Consider the following 18,567-nt stretch of genomic DNA (forward strand, 5'->3'; position numbering starts at 1 on the left):
GCCAATATTTTATCATTTAAGCATTTTTTTCTAATACATCTAATAGGGGGTAGGAGAGAAAATTATGAAACTCAAGTCAAATCTAGATAGTCACAGTTATGGAATTCTGAATTTACATTCTGGAATAAACATTAACCAAAAGTGTCCTCTGACTACTGTATGTACTCCAGCCAATACAGTATATGCCAAAAGTTAAAAGCTTTTTAAAAGATTTGCTGTAGAACATAATGACTTTATCAAATCTTAAATACAAGTCATGCAGAAATTGCCATGAATAACATAAAACATCCAAAAAAGAATTATTAAAAGCAATGGTAAATTAAAAAAAAAAAAAAAACACTAAAATCAATCATAGAACTTGGACTTGGTAACTGCCACTAACTCAAATAATATGAAGTAGTCTGTAAACTACAAAGTGACCTTCACAATCAAATTAGATCTCAAATTCTAGAAAGCAAACTGCATCACAAGTTTGGGTACAATATGAAATACCTAATAAATTTTCCCCCCAAGAGAAACAAATACAAATATCACCTTACATGAATCATCAATAAGATGTGTATCTCGGGGGAAAAGGAAAAGGAATGGAGGAACCGGAATCTTTAAATGTATATGTGTTTTATTTCCTATGTTGGGGGTTCTTACACAATTCAACACTTCAGTTTCTGTTATGGTTTAGATATGTGGTGTCCCCTAAAAGCTCATGTGAAAGACAATGAAAGAAAGTTTAAAGGTGAAATGAATGGGTTATGAGTGTTCCAACATCATCAGTGCCATTACTCCCCTAATACGGATTAACTGGGCCATAACTATAGGCAGGTATAGAGTGTGGCTGGAGGAGGTGGGTCAACAGGGGCATGACTTTGGCGTTGATTTTTTCTCCTTGGTTAGTGGAACACTCTACTTCCTGATCGCCATGTCTGAGCTGCATTCCTCCTCCAAAAACATTCTGCCATGGTGTTCTGCCTCACCTCAGGCCCAGAGCAACAGAGTACCTCCAAAACCATTAGCAACAAACTGGAGTCACTGAGACCTCTAAAACGATGAGCATCAAACTTTTCCTTCTCTAAAACTGTTCTTGAGGTCTTCTGGTCACAGCAGCAAAAAAGCTGACACAACGGTTTGCTATTATTAGAAACTTAACAAAGGAGGATAATCCATGGTAGACAAGAGGGTTAACCTGAAAAGCAAACAATTTAGCAATATATAATCTGTATCAAAGCCAAATAATGAACTCTCAAATTGAGCTGTAAGAAAACAACTCCATTTAAAAATGGGCAAAGCAGGGCTGGGTGTGCAGCTCAGTGACAGAGCACTTGCCCAGGGTGTACAAATCCTGGCGAGATCCCCAGGACCATGGAAGAAAAAGAAACAAGAAATACCAAGGTCCTGTTCCAAAAGGAGAGTTTAAAGAGACACAACCGCCAAATGTAATACACAATTCTGACTGAATTCTAAACAAAAATGTAAGAAAAAATTTTTTTTTTTACTTTTTTTGCTATAAAGTACAAGCATATTCAGTCAGTTGGCAATATTTAATTCAGGTTTATAGATTAGACATCAGTATTGTATTAATGTTAATTTTCTGATTTGTTAATTTTGTGGTAAAGTTTCCTTTTTACCAGTGCCTTACTATTATGCATAATAGTGGGATTCATTGTTACATATTCATACATACAACACAACATAACAGTATAATTTGGTCAATTTCATTCCCTAGCACCTCCCAGTGACTTGGAAGGGTAACTCAGAAGGAATGCAAGCTAAAGGCAGGTCTTGGCAATTTAGCAAAACATTGTCTCAAAATAAAAGTAAATCAACTTTTTTAAAAAAAATTTGCCAGGAGAGGTAGTGCACACCTGTACCCAGCGACTCTGGGGGCTACAGCAGGAGGATTGCAAGTTCAGAGTCAGTTTCAGAAACTTAGTGAGTTCCTGTCTCAAAATAAAAAGGGCTAAAGATGTAGCTCAGTGGTAAAGCACCATTGGATTAAATTCCTAGTACAAAAAAAATAAATTTTCCTTTTAGAATGGACATTGATCCCAAAGCTTTTTTTTTTTTTTCCTTTTACTATTTTTAAGGGCAAAAAAATTGAACTCATTAAAAAAAGTAAAAGGTGAAATAAAAACATAGCTTATAACTAATTACTATTGAAGGAGAAGAATACAACTAATTATTCTAGATATCAAAATCTAAGGACTAGTGAGGGAGCTCAGTGGTAGGCCCTGGGTTCCATCTCTAGTACTGAAAAGGGAAAAAAAAAAAAAAAAAAAAAAAAAAAAATGAAGTCTAAAATGTTGCATTCTGTTGGTAAAAGGTATACCATTTATAAACAAGGCATTTTTGAACAAGACCAGAAGAAAACACAATTCCAAGCCTGAAATTTCCCTACTTTTCCCACTGAAATTTCCATCCTAAATCTGAAGTACAGGATGCAGTACTTTTTTTCTTTTGGTCTATGAAGCAAGATACAGATTCAATAGAGCATGAAATAAAAGTCAATAGTATATCCAATCTTCTATCCAGGCTTCTTATTTTCCTTTCTTCCACTTTAGAATCAGAGTACACATAATTCTGATCCACAAGTACCACTAACCCCATTTTAGTGACAAGTATAGAATAAATGTTCAATAATCTGGTTATAAAGCAGAGCTGAAAGCATGTGAATTTTTTAAGTACAAATCCATTGACATTAGTCTAAAATAAAGAGGTTTATCTAAAGTCTAAGAAAAATCAAGTTTTTCACTATTGTTTTATTTTTATTTACTTATTATACCTCTGGACAGGGTTCCACATGACAGTCTTTTATTGAACAGTGGCCATCTTCTGCCCAGAAAGGACATGGTCGCTTCAGATTAACCTGAGAGAAAGAATAAATTAATTTTGGTGAATGTGTATTGTAATTACAGAATGTTTGCCAAATGTCACTGACTACCAGTGACAAGGTGGTGAGAAGGCAGAAAAAGCTTCCTTTCCTGTGGCACCTATATAGCTCAGATTTTAAATTAGTAAGTTTTTTTAGACACTGAAATGCATTATCAATTTTTGAAATATATGGCTATTTAGTCCTGTGACACTTGAAAAGGGAACAACTTTCAAGTTCACTCTCTTCTGAAGAACACCTGACAGCAATTTAGGACTATTTTCAGGGTTCTCTTGTGCATCCAGTCCCTAAAGGAATGTGTACTGAGACCTGCTAAGTGTCAATCACTGGGCTAGGATCCAGGAAAACAAAGAAGCAGGAAAAGAACTTTCCTCCTGGAACTTAAAATATACTGAAGGAAACAAATTGAATTAGTGTACATTTATTTAATCGCAAGTTTAGCTAAGTGCTACTAAAGAAAACCCAGAGTTATGTAACAGTGAGGCTGGTGGATGGTGGCCTCTGAGGACTCACGTAACATTTCAGGAGAGATGGAAGCTGGAGAAGCATGCATCTGGATAAGGCAATAAAAAGCGTGGATAGTTTTGGGAACTGAGAACCATGAGCTGGGCTCATGTTTAGTGGGGAACAGGAATAAGGACAGAGGGAGGCTGGCAGGTCATGCAGGACAATTTAACCATGATAAATTTTCATATTCTACACATAACCGGAACCTGGTAATTCAATAGGACTTCAACAGGACAGAAGAACTGCCTATGCCAAAAATCTAGGGCTTACTCATTTTATTCCTTTATATAATTCATTATCTACTTTTCACCATCTCCACTACTGCCACTTATCTCCTAAGTTACTCTAACAATCTCCCTGCTCCTTCCACCATCTATTCCACACACCACTTATTCCACAGTTAGCTCACAAAGCAAATCATATCATATCAATCCCAGCCAAAAATCTTTCTCTGACTTCCCATAACCCTTAGACCAAATTCAGTCAGCACCAAGCTCCACAGGGTCCTTGCCTAACCTGGTCTCTCACCCACCTGTCTGGCATACATACACCTATAATCCCAGATACTCCAGAGGCTGAGGCAGGACAATGGCAAATTCAAGGTCAATCCAGGTAACTTAGAATTGATCTCAAATATAAATTTAAGAAAGGGGTAGGGATACAGTTCAGTGGCAGATTCAACCCCCAGTACCAAGTAAATAGTGGGGGCAGAGTTGATGTGAGTAATCAAACTCAAATTGTTATCAACTTAAAATAACCTGCTCTTGAATTTTGTGTAAGCCCCATGGTAACCACAAAGCAAAACCCTTCACAGATACACAAAAGATTAAAAAGTAAGTATTCAGGGCATACCACTACAAAAAAACATCAAACCACAAAGGCAGGCAATAAGAGAGGAAAAGAACAACAAAGGATCTAAAAAAATTACCAGGAAACAATTAATAAAATGGCAACAGCAAGTCTTTACCTACCAATGATAATCTTGAGTTTAAATGGATTTTCTCCAATCAAAAGACTGAGTGGCTGAATAAATTTTTTAAAAAGATCTAACTGCATGCCTACCTACACGAGACTTATGTCTGCCCTAAGAACACAAACACACTGAAAATGAAGAGGTGGAAGAACACACTCCATACACATGGCAACTATTAGAGAACAAGAGTCACCACTGTACTTCCATCCGGCAAAACACACTGAGTCAAAACTAAAAAAGAGGCAAAGAAAGATCATGATAAAGGGGTCAATTTATCAAAGAGTTATAAGTATAAATATATATGCACCGACATTAGAACACCTAAATATGTAAAGCAAATATCAATAAATCTAAAGGAGTGACAGACTATAATACAGTAATAAGAGACTTTTTCTAAGGCAAGTTAAAAAAAGCAAACACCTAGTTCAGCAATTACCACTTCCATTGTTACCACAGTGATGCAAGCCATCGTCTCCTCTCTCCTGGATTACTTCCATTGCCTTTCACTACTTCCCCTTCTTACTCCCCGTTTCTTTACAATTCATTTTCAATGTTTCAGAGTGCTCTTTTTAAAAGTGCTTAAATCTACCATCTCACCTCACAATGACTGATAATGCTTTACATGATCTGGTGGCCCTGCGCTCCTCCCCTTATTCACTCACCTTGGTGTTCCTCAAATACAGGCACATTGTAATCTCAGGGCTTCTGCTGCTGCCTCTGCCTAGGAGGTTTTTTCTCCAGATATCCACCTAGTATGCTTTCGCATACTTAGTCCTTTTGATTTTCCTCAAATGACACCTTCTCAGTTTGCAGTTTTAAGCTACTAAATTTTAGGCTCATTTGTTATGCAATAAAAGTTAACTACTACACAGTGCCAAGATGCGAACTGTGTTAGACACTAAAACACTACTCAGACCTCTTTCCAGGATGAAGGGCTTATAATTACCCCAGCTTCTGGAAGTGTTGCAGGCAGATAACCTCAGCTGAAGACATCCACCTTGGCAAGGCTGTATTCCCCTTTCCTACATATTCAGGTAGACTGTTGTTTCTATCTTTATTTCCTGGCTTGCTGAATCATACGTATGTTTGCATTTAAAACTAACCTTTTCTCTTAGCTTTCTTTATTGCCACTATTGCATGCAGAGTATACTAGGACTGGTTAAATTTCCTTTGTATTAATTTCATGGGTAGGCAGAATTACGAGAGGAGTAGCTATCACACACATACTCTAGATTTGGAGCTAAGTGCAGTAAACTAGAATAGGGCATTACTCTCTTTTGGGTGAAAATATGAGTGTGTTTTGTCTATATATGGAACAATTTCACTGCAATGGCAGGAACATTTTTTTAAATGTGTAAGAGAAAAGATATTATATATTATTACATATTGCTATTATATATTATATATTGCTATTTTAGCCTATCCAACTTCCATTTTTCCTTCTTCTTTAATAGTCCCTTAATTTACCTTTGAGAAACAATGACTTCTCTTATGTTCGTGCAAAAGGGATTATCAACTAAGGTGTTCTTTCTTCTTTGGGCAAAGGGTTCACATGACCCTACTGGGAACAATCAAGGTTCTCTCCTCCAGAAATTTTGTTGCAAAAATATAGGAAAATGGTTCATCTAATACAAATTTTGGTGGTGCCATTAGAATGATCGTTAGTGCCTGCTATAGTTTTATCTTTTCTGAAGTACATTTCCTTAGCTTCTCTCTCATTTCTGTAAACTACTCCATATCTTTTCTTAATCAAACTGTTTTGCTAGCCAACAAAAGTACCCTATCTGGGATACCTAAACCATTATTTCTTTATTTGAAAAATATGAATAATGTTAACGTTTGAGTGTGATGATTAAATGAGATATCCACTCTTCCAAATTTCTAAGTGCATCTACTAACCAGGCCTTATAGGGATAAAGAAACAAAGATGCAATCCCAAAACAGAAGGGGTGAAAGAGTAGTGATCATGAAAGGTTAGGTGGAGATGTGTCCTAGATTTCCTGTGAAAACATGGTCTTTGACAGAAGAAATGCTTCCTCCATTGTATTAGACTTAACCACATGACACCATTTTTCAACATTTAGGCAACAATTTCATACAATTCAATCTAACAGCAGGAAGGAAGCATGAGAAAGTACCTCCAAAAACAGATTCATAGATTGAGTCAAAGAAGCACTTTCTCCTTTGTATGTAAAACACCTAGATTAAAAGACATTCTATAATTGCCTAAGTACAGATTACACTTTAGAATAAATTCATAGACTCTGCATTCCTAAGGAATTTTGAATGAAGCAGAAATATTCACCTTTTTTCAAACAGTCGTTGTCCTGACTAAAAAAGCTGATGGGGATTCCCAAATCTTTACTTTTCTAATTTGTCTTCCTGTACAACCTAAAACTGCCACGAGATAGTGTTTCTTTACCCTCAAAAATATTTAAAGAATTTAGTTTATCTTGAATCAGGATAAGAAGATAATCATCAGGCTCAATTTTTAGAATAAACTAAAAATGAAAATCAAATAAATTATAAACCAATTAAATGAATCCTGAGTGCGAGAACAAATGAAAAGACCCAAAACAGCTTTTAAAATAGTGTTCTAAAATTCAAAATAATTGTTCTTAGGAATATTGACCATTGCCATAAAGCCTGCGGCTACCTTAAAGTATCACTGGTATTTTGTGAAGATCTAGAGTAGAACCACTACTAGATTAAGAACCAGTTCTGCACTATGGGTGATGTTGGACTTGTGGCCTCAGCCTGGCATGCCACCTCTCCCAGAGACCTATTCAATCCACATCTTCTGCTGCCCTACTTTGCACTGCTAACACTACTAAGCAAACAACTTTGAGGCCATCAGCATAATCCAAAGTCTAGTAGTATGTCCAGATGACAGGACCTATTTTAAAGGAAGGTGGACAAAGTAAGTCCCAGGCATTTTTAGCTTCTGTAAAGGGAGGAATGGTCTGCCCCAAAACCAAAACTAAAAGCTCAGGAATTTCCCTAACGGAAAAAGAAGGTTCAGATTCTTTTACATTTTTTTTAATATCTTTAATATTTTTTAAATTGGTGGTGGACCTTTATTTTATTCATTTGCTTATATGTGGTTCTAAGAATTAAACCCAGTGTCTCACACATGTGAGTCAAGCGCTCTACCCACTGTGCCACAACCCCAGCCCCAAAGCTCAGATTCTTCATGTTTAATAAAACCAACAGGTTTCCACTACATTTCAATGCATTCAAATGATAAAAGACACACAGGGTGCCAAGAGGAAAGAAAATGGATTTTTCAAAGCATCATAAAATTTACATCTACAGAAAGTATTATAGAAATCTTTGTAATCAAAAGAATAAAAAATTACAAACTTACCTTGTAATAACGGAAATAGTCTCGCTCCTGCAATTGTTTTATTTTGGGGAAGATTTTGTAGGTGTTGAAATTGTCAATGCTGGTAATATCACATAAGCAATCATCCAGAACTCCAGCCACCTAAAATTCACATATATACATAATATTTAAATATTTAAATTACTGATATTTCAACCTTAACAGTTCTGCTATATTATATAAAAGGATATTTTTTATTATTATTCAAGTTAGCCTGTACTTGTTGATCAAGATTCTTAATATTAAAGCACTTACTTTTTACTGTAGTCACTGAAATTAAAAAAAAAAAAAAAAGAAAGAAAAAGAAAAAAGAAAGGGGCTGGGGCTATAGCTCAGAGGCAAAGCACTTGCCTAGCATGTGTGAGGTACTGGGTTTAATCCTTAGCACTGCACAGAAATAAATAAGAAAAAGAAAGATTAGATATACCCATTCTGAAAAACTGACCTTCTTGATTAATGGTCAAAATGAAAAATAAGAATGTTCCTTCCTCTGTCTACACACACATAAAATCTAAGTAGCCACTAAAATCTAAAGGACTCTCTTCCCACACTGGTCCAGAAATCACAGACTGTAATAACACTGCTGCATCTTTGGGTCCTTTTTAATTTTAAGACAGGTTCTCACTAAGTTGCTAAGGGTCTCACTAACTTGTTAAGGCTGGTCTCCAACAAGAGATCCTCCTGCCTCCGGCTACATTCACTTGATTACAGGCATGGACTATCTCCCTGGGTTCACAGTGTTCTTTAATATGCCTCTTCATTTGCTTTTAAAAGTACCCTATAAGGAAGGCACTATTAGCCTCATTTTACATATAAGGAAATTAAGATTTGACAAGCCTAAAACAATTTTTCCGAAGTAAAAATGAAACTTATTTCCAAATCCATCTGACTTTAAAATTCATGCTCCTATCCACTACTGAAAGCATCCATTAAGCTAAGAAGAGAATTTGGTATTTACAAAGTGAATTCAGACTTCAACTATTCCATAAAACACTCTTCAGCTAAGTTAAAAATGAGACTAAGTGACCGATATGCAACCTAGATGAAATCTTCCAGGAATTATCGTGAGTAAAAGTCAATCCCCAAAGGTTACAAACAGTATGACTCCATTTATATAATATTATTGAAATGAAAATTTTTAGAAATGGAGGAAAGGTTTTGGTAGCCAGGCTTTAAAGACTAGAGTAGAGGACAGAAGTGGGAATAGGGAGTCAGGTGGGGAATGAGGCAGTGTGGCTACAAAAAAAAAAAAAAAAAAAAAAAAAAAAAAAAAAGTGGTAAGGAAACCCTTTCGTCCCTTTCGACTCTTCATTGTGGTGATAGATATACAAAGCTATAGGTGATAAAGTTGTATAGAACTAACATACAAAAATGAAGCAAGAGAAACTGGAGGAGTCTATTAAAGTCTGCAGATTGTTTACTGGAATGTCCTCCTTATAATACCGAATATGTTCATAAGCTGTTACCAGTAGGATAACTGGATAAAGAGCACGTGGCATTTCTCTGCATTATCTTAAAAAACTGCATATAAACTTACAACTATGTCAATTCAAATTTTCAATTGAAAACAAGAATGGGCCCCAGGCTGCTACAGGCTATTCAGTGATCAGGAAGTAGAAACCAGCCCTTGCTAGTTACTTCTCCCCAGGAGTATAAATGTGTCCCCAAACTCTCTACAACATAAAGTTAGAGTTATAGATCTTCAGACAAAAAACAAAGGATCATTATTAAAAATTTGGTTCTGGAGTTCTATATGCTTTATCATCCCATTTCCTAGTTGTCATAACTCCTGAGTTTCATTCCATTATTCTCACTTCTTATAAGACTTCAAATCCTAGCCTAATAACAATGGAGTAAAGGAATCAAAATGCAAACCAAAATACTTTCTATATTTTAAAATATTTTATCTAGTAATCACTATTTTTTATGCCTTTTTCTTGATTTGTTCACTCTGTTCAGTTTAGGAGGCTGAGGCAAGAGGATAGCTCAGTCTAGGAGTTAAGTGACAGCAGGGGCAACCTAGTCACACATCATCTTTTCAAAAAAAATTTTTTTTGCTTTTACTTTTCCCTGTAACACATCTTTAAACAGAGTTGCCCCCCGATTTTTCAACTTTAATATTAAAGAAGTATGTGAATTCTTCTCTAATGTACATTTTATTTTGATGTCTCTCCATGATTCATTTTACTGTAGTGCATTCATCCTTCCTTTATTATATGAAAACAATCAATTTATTCATTCTATTGTTGATTCATATAGTAGGCAGAATGGCTCTCCCAAAGATGTCTGTGCCCTAATTTCTGCAACCTTGCAATGTTATTTCACATTATAAAACAGATGTTAATAATATAATTAAGGATCTTGAGATGGGAAGACGATACTAGGTTATTCAGTACAATCGTTTAAAAGTCCCTTCTAAAGGAAGAGTCAGAGAAGATGCTGCATTGCTTGCTTTGAAGATGGAGAAAGAAGTCACAAGCCAAAGATTACAGAAGCTTCTAGAAGCTGGGATCCCCTCAACCAGAGCTTCCAGAAGGAACATGACCTTGCTGATATCTGAATTTTTAACCCTGTAAAACCCATTTTCAGATTTCTAACCCTCCAAAGTAGAGGATAGTAAATTTATGTTGTTTTAAGTCACTAAGTTTGTGGTGATTTGTGGCAACAATAAGAAAATAATATAATCCATACTTAGGATCTACAAATGCTACACAAATATTTTTGTACATGTATCTTGGTGTATACATGCAGGAGTTTCTCCACGTTGTAATGCTTAGGAGTGGAATGCTATAAGTACAATTCTACTTTACTAGGGAATAACAGGCTGAATTCCAATAGTTCTACCAATTTACTATCTCACCAACAATGGATGGGGGCTAAAGGTGAGCAATATCCTAATTTTTGATGTTAATCTATTATTTAATTTTTGTCAATCTAATAAGCATGGAAGGGTATTTGGCTTACATGTTTGTTTGCACTAATGAGGTACATATTCATGTTTTAGAAGACATTTGTATTGAGTGCAATGTCTATCTTAGTTCACTTGTCTGTTCGATTATCTTTTTCATATTGATGTGCAGGAATCAATAATTTTTCCCTATTCTATTAGACCATCTTTCTCTATTCTACATGTCTCTGGAGTTCTCTTTAATATTTATTATCATGTTGTCTCTTGAAATTCCTTGTGAATAGTTTATCTGCATTTACCTTCCACTTATTTATTTACTTTTTCAATGAATTTACTGAGGACTAACAAACTCTGTATCATTCTACATGCTGGGAATATGAATTTAAAAAAAACTAAAAATCTCCACCCTCCCGGAGCTTACATTCTCATACAAGAAAGGGGGAAAATAAAGTATAAAGTCTGTCAGGCAGTAAAAGAGTAACACGGAACAAAATGGAATGAAAACAGGGATTGGGGACTTGAAGCTACTATGATTTTAAACAACCATGTGAAGGAATTTTGGTAAACCCTGAAGGAGGGAAAGGAACAAGGATGTAAATATCTGACAGAAGCATTACAATGAGTTACTGGGAATGTTAAGTGCAAAGGCCCTGAGACAGAAAACTGACCCAAAGCTTTTGAGGAACAAGGAGTACCACACAATTGACCAAAAAGAAAACTAGGAGACCTTGTAAGGCTTCAGTTTTTACTGAGTCTAGGGTGCTTCTTCACACCAAACAAGTCTCTAGCACTCAGAGGCTGACTGGGTATCTAACAACTCAATTCTGATCCCAACTATCCAGAATCAGTGTAGACTCTTTAACTAAGGGGCAAGTCCCAAAAGACTGCCCCAACTTCAGACCAATCACAAACCCTGGGTCACTTGTTTTTCTGACTGACTACAAATCAGGGTCCCAGGACCTCCATTTTTCAGGTCCAATAATTTGTTAGAATGACTCATAGAACTCAGAAAGGCACTTCAATTACCTTTTATGATTTATTAGAAAGGAAACTCAGAAACAACCAAATGAGAGAGAAGCATAGAGCAAAGTATTGGTGGAAAACGCTTTAAGCTTCCACACCCTCTCCCCATGCTACCCTCCCAGTAGATCAATGTGTTCATCTCTCACAAGTCCACCAGCTCAAATGGCTCCAGAGATGAATCACTTGGTCTTTCTGGTGATCATTCTCATCTTGAGGCTAAACAGGGGCTTCACCATAAGTCACCCCATTAGCATAAACTCAGGTGTGATTGAAAGGGACTCCCTGTGAACAATAAATTATCACTTAATACTATCATCACTTAGAAAATTCTAAGCATTTTAGGAGCTCTGTGCCAGGAATCAGACAAAAACCAAATATATGTTCACAATATACCACACTGAGCAAGGGAGGAAGCCACTAGAGAGTTTTAAGCAACGGTAAAAGTAATATAGAGTATCACCTGAGTACAGAGGGTTTTTCTTGTATATATATTAAGATCAGAGATGGGGACATTTTAGATAAGGGGACATGTCAGATAAAGTGACACTTTAACAGAAACTAAGATATGAACAGAAGGGTGAACCATACGAACACACAAGTGTGTTAGGTGGAACAGTATAAAGATCATGAGGTGAGAACACACTTGCGTATTGGTCAAATTATACTATTATACTGTACACATAAATAATAAAAAAAAAGAACACACTTGCAATGTTTGAAGAACAAACAGGCCAGTGTTGCTGGAACACGTGTAAGGGGAAGGTCTTGGAAAGAGCAAATTTGGGGGGAAAGATCAGGAATTTGTTTCCTGATAATCAAGTCTGGGATACACCCAATTGGAGATGGTAAAAGGAAAGTTGGATATACACATGTAGATCTGAGAATACTAATCTGGAGACTTAAATCTGAGTCAGCAATACTGATGGTATTTAAAGGCAAGAGACCAGATGAGATGAAAAAGATAAAGAAATAGTGTAAGATGTGGACTCTGAAGTTCAAATGATTGGTAGTCAAGGGCAGAGGAGGAACAAGTAAAGGATACTAAGAAAGACTGGCCTATCACACAGGAAGGACACAAGAAAAGTATGGTAAACGCCACTGCACTTGGACCAGCCACCAGCAAAGTATCGTACGTATCCTGGAGGTAGTACTCCAAGAAAAGTGAATGATGAGCTATGAAAAATGCTGCCAAAAGGTAAAGTTGAGGTTTGAAGAGCAACAAGAACACTGGTAACCTCAATGAGAGCAGGTTCAGAGGTGTGTAAGGGGCAAAAGTCTGACCAGAATGGAAAAAACACTAGGAGGAATAAAGAGAATGCTTCTGAGTTTTTCTAAAGAACAAGGAAAATGGGGCAGAAAAGATGAGTGGGTCAAGAAAGAAGATGAAAACAGAATGTTTTTGTTTTTGGGTGCTGGGGATCAAACCCAGGGTCTCCCATATGCTAGGGAAGTGTTCTACTAATAAGCTACACCCCTATCCACCCCTATCCAAACAGCACATTTTATGATGACAATAGCAGTCCATCAGAGAACCACAAACCAATGATTCAAAAGAGAAAGGAAACACTGCTGAAACCATGTCCTTGAAGAAGACAGAAATGGGTCCTAATATATGTGGAGGAACTGGCCTTTGACCAGAATACGAATACTTCATCTATGGTAACCAACAGGAAATCAAACCTGTAAGTAAAGAGACTAGTAAGTGGATAGATGTGAACTACTCGGTGGAAGTTCTCTTCTGATTGCTCCAATTCTGTTAAGTTAGGCATGAATAAAGAATGATAAAATTATGGCATTTGCAGGCAAATGGATGAAATTGGAGAATATCATGCTAAGTGAGATAAGCCAATCTCAAAAAACCAAAAGACGAATAATATCGCTAGTAAGTGCATGATGACACATAATGGGGGGAGGGAGGGGTTAGTGTTAGGGTTAGAGTTAGGGTTAGGGAGGGGGGCAAGAATGGAGGAAGGAAGGACTGTATAGAGGGAAAAGAGGGGTGGGAGGGGTGGGGGGAAGGGAAAAAATAACAGAATGAATCAAACAACATTACCCTATGTAAATTTATGATTACACAAATGGTATGTGCCTTTACGCCATGTACAAACAGAGAAACAACATGTATCCCATTTGTTTACAATAAAAATTTTTTTAAAAAAGTTAGGCATGAAGTTGAGAGTAAGGATAGAAGAGGTGGTGATGGAGGATTTTTTTTTTTTTTTTAACAAAGATAGGAAATGGCTAATTCAATAATTATTTCTTCAAGCCAGATACAGTGGTGAACACCTGTGATCCTAGCTACTCAGGAGACTGAGGCAGAAGAACTACAGTCAGAGCAACCTAGGAAGACCCAGTCTCAAAATTTAAAAGAAAAAAAAAAAAAAAAAAGAGCTTGGCATGCAGCTCAGTGGTAGAGTATCACTGGGTTCGATCCTCAGTACTTGGAAAAAAAAATCGTTTCTTCAGTTCTATTATTTTTTAATCTTTTTGGTCATTTCTTTAAATTTCTTATTCCATATCCATACTTTCAATCTTTTTTTTTTTATTTAAACACAGTAAGCAAAGATATTCTACCTGATAATTTCAGATCTAAGGTCATTATGTTTCTGTCTGTTTCTAATACAGATGCTCCCCAACTTACAACATGACTACATCCTGTAAATTAAAACTATAAAGTTGAAATGCCTTTGCAACACCTAATCTGCAGACATCAGAGCATAGAAACTGTACACTGTAGAATACCAGGTGGTTTTTACTCTCATGCTTACAAGGGAGCTATAGCCCACTGCCATTGCTTAGCATTGAGAAAATTACAGCTAGCCCAGGAAAAGATGAAAACTGGAAGTACAGTTTGTGCTGAAAGAGTATTGCTTTCACACTACCATAAAATGATTACAGGGACCCACTGGATTTTAGCAACTGTCTGCACCTGATTCATGGGGCCCTGTTTTCATGTTCTTTGTGATTTTTTTTTTTTTTTTTTACTATTATGTCTATTCTTCCTGACACTTTATCTTCAAGAATTCTTTATGACGAGTTGAAAATAATTTCTCCAGAAGGAATGGATATTTGCTTTTCCTGGTAACTTGGGGGATACAAACTTGGGACTGCTATAAATCAAATTTTCTACTTGGAGCTTTTCCTAGCCCAAGTGATATGAAGTAAGCCTGCAAACCTGTATAAGGGCTGGCTTATGCTTACAAATTCTCAAGGGAGTTCCCCACTCCCCTCCTCTAGCAAGTTTCTTTACTTTCCTCTTTACTCATAGTGAGATTCATTACTCATCTCTTACATTGAGGATGTAGCTCTTTGGAGTACTGGTTTATGGCAGGGTCTCTCATCACTTTCCTCTCTTTGGGCAGACATAGGTATTATTTCATGCCCAGTCCACCCCATAAAGCTGTTACAGCAGAAGCTCAAACCTTCCAGGATTTGGGAGGAGTCCCCAGAGTAATGGACTGGTACAGCATGATCTGAGCCCCAAGCGGCTGGCTTTCAATTTGCCAGGGAGCTTTGAGAGTTCCTTGATTTCATGCCTCCTCAGAAAAGCCTTTAGGATTTCTAATATACCCAGATGAAATTACTTTTTCTAGGAAGACTATCCTATCACTTATTTGTACTTATATATTTAGCTCATCATACTACTAAGTATAAACAAGGCATGTTTACATTTATAAGAAAATGGGGCATGAGATACACAAATATTTTGTGTGTTCATAATTTTTCCTTGCTTTCAGACTGGGGCTGTAGCTCAGTGACAGAGTACTTGCTTAGCATGTGTGAGGCACTGGGTTCAATCCTCAGTACTACGTAAAAAAAATAAGACATGCTGGCCAACTACAACTACAAAAGAATTTAAATAGATTTTTTTCCTTGCTTTCATTATATTCAAAATACATATCTCCTTAAATGACTTTATGTCCTTGTGAACAGAGATATTTTTCAAAAATTCTAATTTTTTCCTTCATCTTTACTATTTTTCTGCCAATTTAGTATGCATGCAAGAAGTGAAAGAACTTAGCTCTACTTAGTTCTCTCTCCCCCTCTCTGCTTTTCTATACTACAGAGAAACAAATATACTGAAAAACTGTATAGAGCAGAAAGAAGCCTGTATTAGGGCTCCAGTTTAACATCACTCAAGTCATTGAGCACTCTGAACTTCAGTTACCACTATGGCCCAGGTTCTGAGAGATGTACCCCATACAATAGGATAATATATAACTAAGCATGTTATAGGTTAAAATACTATCTAAAATATAATCAGACACTATATTAAAAAGTACTGCTGGAAATAAAAAATATATTCACTTGAAGTCTGTTTGGCAAGATCCTACTTTGAACATGCACAAACCTCTAACCATTGAACTTATATATATTCACTTGGATATAAGAAAATTAGAAGTACAGGTGAAATTATAAAACACTAATTACACATAATTAGTGATAGATGAAGAAACCAAAAACAGTTTCTAGTGGTAAAGTATATAATTAATATATGCTATGTAAAAAGAGAAAAGAAATCCCACTTTAGGGCTGGGGTTGTGGCTTAGTGGTAGAGCACTTGCCTATCATGTGTGAGGCCCTGGGTCGGATCCTCAGCACCACATTAAAAAAATAATATAAAGGTATTGTGTCCATCCACAACAAAAATATTTTTAAAAAAGATTCTCACTTGAGAAAAAAATCTAAATGTAAATTCCACTCAATTAGTAAGTAGAAAATAATTTTGTCAAAGACAATTTGGAAATTTTACTTTTCTTAAGTCTAGTAGTTAAGTCCAGAAATCCACAATTTCATTGTTTGCCACTGAAAGCCCGGTCCAAGAGATAGTCAAAAGAGTAACTGCACTACAGTTATTTGCAAGGCTTACTTACAATGCTGATTTCCGGGTCGTGCTCCAGATTCACTCAATCAGTACTTCTGGAAGCAGGACCAGAGAATCTGCATTTTAACATGCTCTTTACTCTTACCAAGAGTTTGCCCCTTTTATCAAATCATTCTTTTACAAATTATTCAAACATGGACACAAATGTAAGGCATTCCGGGATTTAGTGCTGGACACCATAAAGCCAAGAAAAAGTGCCTAAATAAAGAAAAACATGTTTACATAGTTACACTCATAGCTACCGTCAAATTTTCTTAGCAACCAGCATTAATTGCTTCACAGGGCATCTCCCCCTCATTATCAAGCCACTTGAGACTTTTTTTCCCCCTCGTAACAATGTTGCCACTTGGCAGCAGGTGCAGAGAAGACTGCAACACCTGACAGTCTGCTCAAATTATACAGAATAAAAGACTCTCGGGTCAGGTAACCCTCCGGCTCCCAGCACACCGAGAACACCCCCATGCTCTAGGACTCTGCAGAGCGCGGGCTCCACGCACAGCGGCAGGGCACCGACCCCCGTTCGCGTACTTGGGCGCACCTCGAGCACTTGGCAGACGCAGGACAGGTGGGTGCAAACAGCCGCTCCGGGCACCTGCAAAGCCGAAGGCTCTCCGGTGCCCGCGTTCCAGGAAGTCGGGTCGCGCTGCCCGCCCACCACACTCCTCCAGGCGAGCGCGGGGTCCGTTGGGCGGGCCGCTGCCTCGGCCCGGGTGCCTCCGGGGGCAAAGGGGGCGTCACACTTCCGTGCGCCCTCCTGCAAACGGCCGCGGTTCCCTCGCGTCCCATCTCCGCCGAAACCATCGCCAGACGCCGGCGGGAGCGGCTCGGAGGCGTCATCCCCTTCCGCTCTCGACGGCCGCCGCCGAGGGCCGCCCCGCCGGGGTTCGCGGCCGTTCCCCACACCTGTCGGCGCGCCCCCGCCCCGCTCTCCGCTCGCACCTGCGTCCCGGCTCCCGCTCGCAGCGGGCCGAGGGCTCCGGCCGGCCCCTGGCCCCGCTCACCTGGACCTCGACGACGCGCGGCAGGAAGCTCAGGGAGACCAGCAGCTGCACCGCGGCCGCCGCCCCCTGCCCGGCGCCGGCCCGGCGGGCCCCCCGGCTCATGCTGCCCTCCCCCGCCGCGGCCGGCCGGGCCCGTCGAGGCCGGCGGCCGGGCGACGACCCCAGGGGACGGTGCCGGGCGGCGGAGCCCCTCCAGGGACGGAGGTCTGCACGCCGGTCGGAGGGGTGGGGGACGATCTCCGGCGCCCAGCAGCCGCGACTGAGGTAGAAGTGCTGCGCGCCCCCGCTTCATGCCCCGGCGGCCCCGCCCCCCGCGTCCTCGGCCGCAGCCCCGCCCCCGGCGCGCGGCCTTCTGGGAGTTGTGGTCCCGGCGGCCCCCGCGGCACGGCCAACTAGTGGGCGGAGGCTGCTCCGCCTCCCGGGGCGGGATGCGCGGCGGCCAATGAAGCGGGACCACGCCGACTCCAAAACACCCGCGAGCGGGCGGGGAGTGGGGAGTCTCCGGCCGGCCCACCGCGCCCCTCCCCGGCGTGCGGGGGAAACGCGGCTGGAGGCCGCCGCGCGCGGGACTCGCCTGGACGCACTCAAGTCCGCCCGAAGCTTTGACCCGCGGCCGGAACCGCATCCTCTCCTTCACTTTCCTGTGGCCTGGTGTCTCCTTCGGCTGCCTGGACCACAGCAGCGTCTTCTCCAGGTGGATTCGGCATCCAGCACCTCCTCTTTCAGACTCCCCGTTGAATGTCATCTCTGCCCGGTCCCACCCCCACCGCTGTGGTGACACATGCACATATAACGCACGTTAAAGCACGAGGACAAGACAAGGTTTACTGGGAAATATGGGAGCGGGATAAAAGCACAGAAAGACTTGGAGTGATTAAGACTGAACTTGGATCCCAAATCTAACGCATTCTAGTTAGTTATGTGACTTTAATTCCCACCTCAAAGTTTGTTCTAGGATTACATAAAAATATATGCATAAAGAGCTTAGTACAGGGCTGGGG

At 39.2% G+C, this 18,567-nt stretch overlaps 1 protein-coding gene across 4 annotated transcripts in view; it reads right to left on the reverse strand.

The window, feature by feature from the left end:
* Positions 1-18,326, reverse strand: part of ERO1B (endoplasmic reticulum oxidoreductase 1 beta) — a 64,760-nt gene extending 46,434 nt beyond the window's left edge. For 2 of the 4 annotated variants that reach the window (XM_079106886.1, XM_079106887.1), the window contains exons 1-3: positions 17,505-18,326; positions 7,732-7,851; positions 2,777-2,860 (exon numbers count right to left, since the gene is read on the reverse strand). In XM_079106886.1, coding sequence (XP_078963012.1) covers positions 2,777-2,860; positions 7,732-7,851; positions 17,505-18,311 — 1,011 coding nt within the window. In that variant the 5' untranslated portion in view covers positions 18,312-18,326. The remainder of the gene's footprint in view (positions 1-2,776; positions 2,861-7,731; positions 7,852-17,504) is intronic. The other 2 variants (XM_079106888.1, XM_079106889.1) reach the window with 1 other exon arrangement.
* Positions 18,327-18,567: the final 241 nt, after the last annotated feature.

The sequence above is a fragment of the Sciurus vulgaris genome (genome assembly GCF_902686455.1).
Source record: "Sciurus vulgaris genome assembly, chromosome: 12".
Lineage (NCBI taxonomy): Eukaryota > Metazoa > Chordata > Mammalia > Rodentia > Sciuridae > Sciurus > Sciurus vulgaris.